This window comes from Chaetura pelagica, unplaced genomic scaffold (genome assembly GCF_000747805.2).
Source record: "Chaetura pelagica isolate M959 unplaced genomic scaffold, ChaPel_1.0 scaffold650, whole genome shotgun sequence".
NCBI lineage: Eukaryota > Metazoa > Chordata > Aves > Apodiformes > Apodidae > Chaetura > Chaetura pelagica.
In genome coordinates, this window is record NW_009951820.1 from 609,809 (window position 1) to 618,993 (window position 9,185).

General features: G+C 57.1%; 1 protein-coding gene across 1 annotated transcript in view; it reads right to left on the minus strand.

The window, feature by feature from the left end:
* LOC104398796 (5-hydroxytryptamine receptor 3A-like) overlaps positions 1-3,149 on the minus strand; it is a 4,954-nt gene extending 1,805 nt beyond the window's left edge. The window contains exons 1-5 of the mRNA XM_010008953.1: positions 3,083-3,149; positions 1,503-1,666; positions 1,290-1,334; positions 847-956; positions 144-313 (exon numbers count right to left, since the gene is read on the minus strand). Of these exons, the coding sequence (XP_010007255.1) occupies positions 144-313; positions 847-956; positions 1,290-1,334; positions 1,503-1,666; positions 3,083-3,149 (556 nt within the window). The remainder of the gene's footprint in view (positions 1-143; positions 314-846; positions 957-1,289; positions 1,335-1,502; positions 1,667-3,082) is intronic.
* Positions 3,150-9,185: the final 6,036 nt, after the last annotated feature.

A 9,185-nucleotide genomic window follows, 5' to 3' on the forward strand; every position in this document is an offset into this window, starting at 1 on the left:
CGGGGGGCCCCCGCCCCCTGCCGGCCCCTCCAGCCGAGGAGGCCGCCTGCCCTCCCCGCACGCTTCCCCGATCCGCTGGGGCCATCTAGAGGGGCGAGCTGCCTTGTGCACGGAGCTCCGGCCGCGGGAGGGCCGACACTCACCGTGGTGCAGCCAGCTGGTGAAGGTGAGTGAGCAGTTCTGGACGTCGAAAGGGAAGTTGTAGATATCCAGGCTGCAGGCAGTCATCACTTGGATGGGTTTTAGGTTCTGCACCTCCCCGTGGTGGCCAACGTAGACGTAGGGAACACGGGGGGACCTTCCGACGTCCACACTAAGGGCGTGAGGGACAGAGAGCAGGGCTGGGTAGTGCTCTGGGCAGGGCTCCTGGGCTGAGGTTTACCCTCATGCTGCTTTTGTGGCAGTAGCCAGGGAACATGCCTGCCTGGCATCAACCCTGCTCTTCCAGGGCTGCTGCCTTCTCCCAGCCCAAGCAGCATTTGTGTCCTGGTTCTAGGGCTCTCTGGAGCTGGGAGGAGCACCTTAAATCCCAGCAGAGCGGGAAGGACGCCGGCTGGTATCGCAGGAAGGGCCGGCAGCTCTGCAGCTGCCTTCGCATTGTACTGGCTTCACAAAGCCTTTCTCCAGATATCTGGATCCCACCCCCAGCACGGCGCAGGTAATTATGGGCGCTTGCTGTTAGCCAGCGTTGGAACCAGCCCAACAGCCGAGCTGTTCCCCATCTGTGGCTCGCCCGACTCTGCCAGCTCTGTGCCGGGAATACAAAGCATGGGCAGCTCGTGTCCACGGTGGGCACGGGGTGCCTGAGCCCCTGCCACTGCCCCGGGGGGGTCTCGCCTCACTCACAACTCATTGATGAGGATGTCGGGCACCCAGATGCTCTCAGCAGGGAGGGAGATCTGCATCAGGTTGTCAAAGTGCGCTGGGTCCCACCTGAGGAACTCATCTGTCCAGTGCTGGGGGACAAAGGAGAGGGGCTGGGAGGCAAGGTCCCCTCTGCCCTGCTGGGACCTCTGCCCATGGCAGCATCCTGTCATGGGTACTGATCTCCAGAGTCAGACACAGAAGGGAGGACAGGCTCTTCCTGCAGCAATCTCACCACTCAATGGTGCAAAACACAGAGCACAAACCCTGAGCCTGGAAATTTGTGCCTCATAGAGGTCTGACCACAGAGGACAGGTTGGACCTTGCTATGATCCTCTCCCATGGGACAACCCGTATTTGCTGGTGGGCTCAGCCCTGAGCCCCCAGCAAGGGTGGAACAGGTTTCCAAGGTCTCATCTGCTCACCTGCCTGTACCAGATGTAGGTAGTCAGCACCTGGTTCTTCTCATCCTGCAGGAAGAAGAGGAGACACTGTTGGTTCTCTGGAGGATGGGCAGAGCATGCCATGCCAGGAGAATGCAGCACATCAGGTACAGCTCCCCTCACCAGGAATGTGCAGCAGCCACCCACACCAAGGGCAACTGCACCCCAGCACGGGGCAGGGAGCCAAGGACTCACCACGCTGAGGATGGCGTAGACCATGAGGTCGATGGACACGTTGGTGGTCGTTCGCCAGTCCCGCACGGGGCGGGTGCCCTTCTGGTAGTGTGCCAGCAGGTGGTGGGACAGGCGGCGCAGGGCGGGCTCAGCAGGCTCCGGGGTCTGGCTCCCACCTCGGGTACCTGCAGGACAGGGAGGCATGGAAGAGAGGAGGGGTGGAGGGATGGACAGACGGGGTGGATGGACAGACAGAGTGGATGGACAGGGGGCTGCCCACATCAGAGGTGTGCTGTGAACTGCGGGATGCTGCTGGCTGCCATCCCTCACTTCCCTGTTGTTGTTTCCCATCAAAATTAAATAGGAGCATCCTGACAGGAAACAGACCTGCCAGAACCATCACCTAACATTTTATTCATGTCTTCTGCTGGTGGTGTGATGGGGCTGTGTAGACCTTGCCCAGGCCTTGGAGGGCAGGTCTGCCATGCTCCACCTTGCCTGGACAGTAGTAGTGGGCTATGACAAGGGACTTGCTTCCAGGTAAGTGCCCTGCCACTGGCTCCTTCCAGGGTTGTTTTTTCTTTGCTATACAGGTGCAGGAGGCAAAAGTGAGAGATAAGCCAGGCTCTAAACATGTTTATTAGGTATCCTGGTATTTGTTAGGCATCTTAGGGTTTGCTTCCTATGGAAACAACCCTGGGCTGCTGGTGCTGGCAGCATTAACCACAGAGCAAATCGCTCTCAGAACCCATGTCCTCTCTGCCAGGCAGCCAGCGATGCCTTGGCCGAGTCAGAGCAGTAGAGCCACGCTCGTGCCTTTGCTCTGCAGCACTCCCCGCCCCAGAGTCTGATTCTCACATAATGAAAGAGACTAATTGGAATAGATCTGTGATAACTTGGGAAAAGCGGCTAGGAAGGGAACTTTAATCTGTCTTTTAAGATGGGGTTAAGGGGGATGCAGGGAAATGCTCTAAAGACCCAAGTTACAAATCTACAAGAAAGCTTTCAGCTATGCTGAAAACAGCACAAGGATTTTTCTGCTGTTTCCTGGGAAGCTTAAGCAGGAGAAAATAATAGTGATAGTTTGTGAATACTTGGGCAGCTGGTTTTGTGGCATGCAGAGCTGAGGTTACAAACCACAGGTGTGGCATCACTTCTGCATGCTGCCATCCCCAAACTCTGGCTTTGCTTTAGCAGGGATAACATGTTATATCAGAGAAATCTGTCTGTGGGGTGAAGGGCTGGGGCAGCCACTGCCAGACAGAGGGCTGCAGGCAGGAGATCACCCAACTTCTCTCTGTCCTCAGGGCTGGGACTCTGCACACTCCGGAGCACTTCAGAGCCCCATCCTGATGAGTTCACAGCATGGAGCCGGCTGAACACAGAGTTACCTGCTGCATCCCCAGGCAGAGGCACCCCTGGGTGCCCACAGAGGGGGGTCCCCAGACCCAGCTTCTCCCAGATATGCTGTTTTCCATAGCATTAACATTTCTGTAAGAAGCAGACTGTGCACACAGTGCTGCCTGCAGCTGGGAAAGTTGCCTTTGGGTGTAGGGAGCATCTGCTCTGCCCCAGCCCAGCCCCAGGGCCCCTCACCTTACCTGAGTTCTGCAGAGTCCCAGCAAGTGGCAGCAGGGCCAGGAGCACCCCAAAAGGCATGGGCACCATGGCTGAGCCTCCCCTGCTCCAGTAGCACTGTGAGCCCCGGCAGAGAGGCAGCCAGCACTCTGTCCTTCTCCGCACCACTGCGTTTTGAGAACGCCCAATTAATCTGGCGATCAGCCTCTGCTGCTGCATCAAGTTTCAGGCTGGGAGGATGGGAGATGAACCCACCCAGCCTGCTTCCCAGTTCCCCTGGGGCACCCTATCCCCTCCCTGGGCACTGAGCCATAGGAAAGCAGGTTTTGAGGGGCAAACACCATGCCTGAGTGCAGGAGGAGCAGTGGAAGGAGAATGCTTAAGGGCTCCTGGAGCTCATCCGAGGTGAGAAAGTCAGGGGAACCCTCTGAGATGGGGTGTCTGTCCAGGGAGGTCTAAGAGACACAGCCCTGCTGCAGGGTAGCTTTACAGCAGGGAGAATGGGGGTTTTGGTGGTACCACAGCTCCTGTGGTGGGTGGATCTGTCCTGCCAGACATGGATGTGCTGGCAGATACAGGCTGTAGGCAGTACATGCCTAGGGACAGCAAGAATTCCCCAGCCCCCCCAAAAAAACTGCACCCAGACCAGGGTCTGTTTTCAGTGCAGCAATTTGCATGTGCCTGCAAATTTCAGCACAGGAAAGCTAATCTTTCCATATCTCCCTAAATATTCAACACCTTTGGGCAAAAAAGACTGTGAGCAAAGGCTGGTCCTGTATGATTAAGAGCAAAAATGTGTTCGCTGGTGCCCTGCACAGCATCCTTCCCTCCGTGTCACAGCATCATGTCCTTGGGGCTGGTCAAGGTCTCTCTACCTGGCAGGGCACCCTCCCCTCAACCCTCCTCCCCTACAGTGGAATATAGACACAGACATATGTTTGTGTTTGTACACATTGCAGGTGCCCGGGCCCCTGTGAAGCTGCTGGAAGTGCTGGGGAAGTGGTGGGCAGAGCCCGGAGCCCGCGGCGGTGTGGAGCAAATCGCATCAGCTGGCAGCGTGGAGTCACTTAAATGAGATAAGAATTAGTGCGCGGCCCTGATGAACTCCCCCTCGGCTGCCAGCAGCAGTGTCAGGCAGCGAGCGAGAGCAGAGCCGGCTCTAATTTGATTTCTTGGCTCCGCTAACGGCTGGCAAGTCACCTCCCGGGGAGCGCAGGCAGCTCGGAGCTCGTTCCCCTTATTGAATCTGGGAGATGGGAATCACGGGCAGCGCCACCGCGGCGCTGGAGACCCTGCCCGCGCTGCCCACTCTCCTCTGGCCCCGCGTCCACGGCGGGCGGGATGAGGCGGAGGGGCCAGGGCCGCTCCAGTGGAGCCTCTGCTGCAGCACCATTAACTCTAAATTTTCTCCCTTGGGTTTTACGTCTTCATCTTAAAGAGATTTTAATGTAGTTCCTATCAGGCCTCCTGTTATTGGATATCTAATTAGCGTGATCTATTATAGCCTCATATTACGCGCGCGCGGGGGCTCTTGCGGGACCTTTTGTGGGGTGGCTGATATCAATCGGCAGCGCCCGGATCAGATTTACCTTCTGAAATGGCGTAATGGGATTTTATTAGCCCTGTAATCTGCTGCATGGTAATTGCTTTTCTGGGAATCAAAGCACTTGGCATCTTGGGGCTTCCCGTGGCTCATCCCCACATCCTGCCCAGGGTCTGTCCACAGCATCTCAGCGCTGGGATGGAGACCTTTCACAGGGCTGCTGGAGGAGCTGCATGTCACCTGAGATGTTGCAGGCAATGACTGCCAGTAGAGCCCTAGTCCCTGTTTGTGTGTGTCCTCTTAGCTCCTAGAATAATTTTTTCAGCTTTTCAGTTGATTAAGGGCTTTTTCCCAGGGAAGCAATGCCGAGAGCAGGTGCTTTGGTCTTGCAAGTCGTGGATGCTGGATAGTGCTTGTTGGTGGTGTCAGAGTGTGAGGACAGTGCAGGAACTGGCACAAGGTCTGTGTGGATGTGATGGGATGAGGGATTCTCAGCATCTTCCATCCATGACGGGGTGAGTGATGCTCAGCATCCTGCTCTGCCAGGGGACTAGCAACGCTCAGCATCCCCCGTTGGCCCATACTGCCCTTAACAGGAATGTCACCAAGCCCTGTGCTGGTGCTATTCCCATAGCACTATTAGCCCAGGAGCTCCACTGAGCCCTGTGCAGGATTGGATGCTGCAACCAGGCTTGGGACCAGGGAGGGACATCTCAGCTGTGGCACGCACAGCCCCTGCCCATGCAGAGCAGACGGGAGAGGGAAGCAGCCTCCTGCCTGCTGCTGGGACTCGCCTTTCAGAGCGCGTCCGGAGCGTCAAAAGCAATAAAAGCTCTTGGTGCAGCGCTGGCAGCGCGGCGCATCATGTCCTTGGGGCTGGTCAAGGTCTCTCTACCTGGCAGGGCACCCTCCCCTCAACCCTCCTCCCCTACAGTGGAATATAGACACAGACATATGTTTGTGTTTGTACACATTGCAGGTGCCCGGGCCCCCGTGAAGCTGCTGGAAGTGCTGGGGAAGTGGTGGGCAGAGCCCGGAGCCCGCGGCGGTGTGGAGCAAATCGCATCAGCTGGCAGCGTGGAGTCACTTAAATGAGATAAGAATTAGTGCGCGGCCCTGATGAACTCCCCCTCGGCTGCCAGCAGCAGTGTCAGGCAGCGAGCGAGAGCAGAGCCGGCTCTAATTTGATTTCTTGGCTCCGCTAACGGCTGGCAAGTCACCTCCCGGGGAGCGCAGGCAGCTCGGAGCTCGTTCCCCTTATTGAATCTGGGAGATGGGAATCACGGGCAGCGCCACCGCGGCGCTGGAGACCTTGCCCGCGCTGCCCACTCTCCTCTGGCCCCGTGTCCACGGCGGGCGGGATGAGGCGGAGGGGCCAGGGCCGCTCCAGCGGAGCCTCTGCTGCAGCACCATTAACTCTAAATTTTCTCCCTTGGGTTTTACGTCTTCATCTTAAAGAGATTTTAATGTAGTTCCTATCAGGCCTCCTGTTATTGGATATCTAATTAGCGTGATCTATTATAGCCTCATATTACGCGCGCGCGGGGGCTCTTGCGGGACCTTTTGTGGGGTGGCTGATATCAATCGGCAGCGCCCGGATCAGATTTACCTTCTGAAATGGCGTAATGGGATTTTATTAGCCCTGTAATCTGCTGCATGGTAATTGCTTTTCTGGGAATCAAAGCACTTGGCATCTTGGGGCTTCCCGTGGCTCATCCCCACATCCTGCCCAGGGTCTGTCCACAGCATCTCAGCGCTGGGATGGAGACCTTTCACAGGGCTGCTGGAGGAGCTGCATGTCACCTGAGATGTTGCAGGCAATGACTGCCAGTAGAGCCCTAGTCCCTGTTTGTGTGTGTCCTCTTAGCTCCTAGAATAATTTTTTCAGCTTTTCAGTTGATTAAGGGCTTTTTCCCAGGGAAGCAATGCCGAGAGCAGGTGCTTTGGTCTTGCAAGTCGTGGATGCTGGATAGTGCTTGTTGGTGGTGTCAGAGTGTGAGGACAGTGCAGGAACTGGCACAAGGTCTGTGTGGATGTGATGGGATGAGGGATTCTCAGCATCTTCCATCCATGACGGGGTGAGTGATGCTCAGCATCCTGCTCTGCCAGGGGACTAGCAACGCTCAGCATCCCCCGTTGGCCCATACTGCCCTTAACAGGAATGTCACCAAGCCCTGTGCTGGTGCTATTCCCATAGCACTATTAGCCCAGGAGCTCCACTGAGCCCTGTGCAGGATTGGATGCTGCAACCAGGCTTGGGACCAGGGAGGGACGTCTCAGCTGTGGCACGCACAGCCCCTGCCCATGCAGAGCAGACGGGAGAGGGAAGCAGCCTCCTGCCTGCTGCTGGGACTCGCCTTTCAGAGCGCGTCCGGAGCGTCAAAAGCAATAAAAGCTCTTGGTGCAGCGCTGGCAGCGCGGCTGCCGGCTGCCCCGGCCCCATCACGCGCCCGAGGCTGCCCATTACAGAGCCTCACGCTCCCCCAAATTGCATGTCTGCTGTGATTTAACACTGCGAGACATGAAACAAACTCTGCTACAGGCACGGCTGCTGTTGCTGGCACGGGTGGGCTCGCTGCAGCCCCCGCACCAGTGGGTGCTGGAGACTTGGTGGGGGCTGGGAGAGGGAGCCAGCCTCCCACAGGGCAGTAGTCCTCAGGGGTGCACAGGGTCACTGGATCCCCAGGGTGCTGTGAGAATCCCTGGGGATAGAGGAGTCTGACCCTTGCACGTCTCCACGGCAGAAGCAGAGGCCAGGGCAGGTGCCCAGTGCTACACCCTCGGTTCGCGCAGCGGCTGCCGGGGGAGGCGGGTGCCCCGCACGGACATAGGCACTCGAGCCCAATGCCTTTAAATCCTCCAGTGAAGGGGGGAAGCACTTCCCCTTCAGTCCTTTTCCCCATTAGACACCCTTCAGGTGTTCACAATATTCTGCCACCATTTCATTACACATTAAAGCCGGGTAATAACCAGTATGGGAAGGTGTTTGGAGCCCATTGCTGTTAATGAAGGAGATCCAACTCCTCAGAGCAGGGATGGCAGCCACGCATCGCAGGCACGATAGCTCCTGAGGTTAGACAGGAATTGCCTTGCTGAGAGCAGACCCAGTCTGTGTTTAGTTTTCTGTGACCGTCTTTTCCTTTTTATTTTTATTTTTTAAAGGAGACCTGTGCCAGAGCCTTGCTGGGCAGGAGAGGGAAGCAGGAGAGGGAAGCTGGGCTCCAGCTGCCTGCCACCTCCTTGGCAGAGACCTCAGGGGTAGATTTGCAGCAGAGATTGTCCACACGCTGGTTACCTGTAGGTAAAAATCTCCTGTCTGCCTCTCTCACCCCGACTATTCTGCTGTAGCTGTTGTTTTTAAGAAGCCTTTTCAACCAGAAACCATAGGCTTCTAGCCTGGGTTTTAATAAAATGAAACCACCCTTCTTCCACAAGCAAGGAGCTGTTCTGCAGGGTAGTGGAGCAACCTGGCTGGGCCAGGAATGCTTCTGGTCTAGGGATGCTCCTGGTCCAGCGGATGCTGCAGTCCAGGGGATGTTCCTGGGCCAGGGAGGGAAGGCAGAGGCAGATGCAGGGCAAGCCAGGGAGGGCTGCAGCAGTGCTGGGGAGGTCAGCTGCCGCTGCACCATGTGTGGGGTGGCAAGGGGAAGGTGAACATCTCCAAGCTGCATGGTCTGTGCCCCATGACCCAGGATTTCACAGGATTTGGTGGAGTCTCTGCTTCAGGGGGCTGAGCTGGAGATAAGGGCCCAGCAGGACACTGTGCTGGGGGCAGATTTTGTGGCCAAGGGAGACAAAAACTTTTTGTTGCTTCTGTTTAAGAACAGGATCCTGGCAAGGAAGGACTGAAGGAGTCTGCTGGGTGGCACCACCCAGAGCTGGGTTGTGGCCAAGGGGCAGTGACAGCTCCCTCATCCTGCTGCCAAAGCTGGAACTCCAGATGAGAAGTTCATTCTGCAGAAGATCATTTGCTGTCTCAAGTGTATTTGGTACCCATGGAAATTCCCCGGGATGGTCCCTCATAGGCACATCCCTGTGCCAAGTGGAAGGCAAAGGATGGAGGTGGCAGGAGCTGCTTGGGGGCAGCATTTCTTACATTGCATGTAAACTTTACCGAGCATCTGGTTTTAGTGACAATCCCAGAAAGGGCCACATTGACATTCCCGCACCTCTTCCGAAGCAGAAGGCAGGGAATGCTCTGTGATAGCCCAGGGAAAATCCAACTGTGGACTATGCCAGCCAGGCAAGGGCGCTTTAGGAATCAGCAGACAGGGGGGACGGTGATGGCATTGTCTGACCCCGCAACACCCTTCGTCCTGCAGCTCCATGGCAACTCCGGTGCCAGCGTCGCCGCTGCTGTGGCTGCGGTGCTCGGACTGAGGAGAAATGCGGATCAGCAATTGCAAGTGACGCGTTTCTGATGACGCAGGAGCAGGTTTTGCCGGCCAGTGCCCGGGGGGCTGGGCTGAGCCGCGTTGCTCGGGGCGAGTCCCGTCTCGTGTGCGGGGCCCCGGTCTCTGACGAGCCGCTGACAGGGCCGGAGCCTCCGAGCCTCGGGGGGGTGGCTCCGTGTCGGGCTCTGA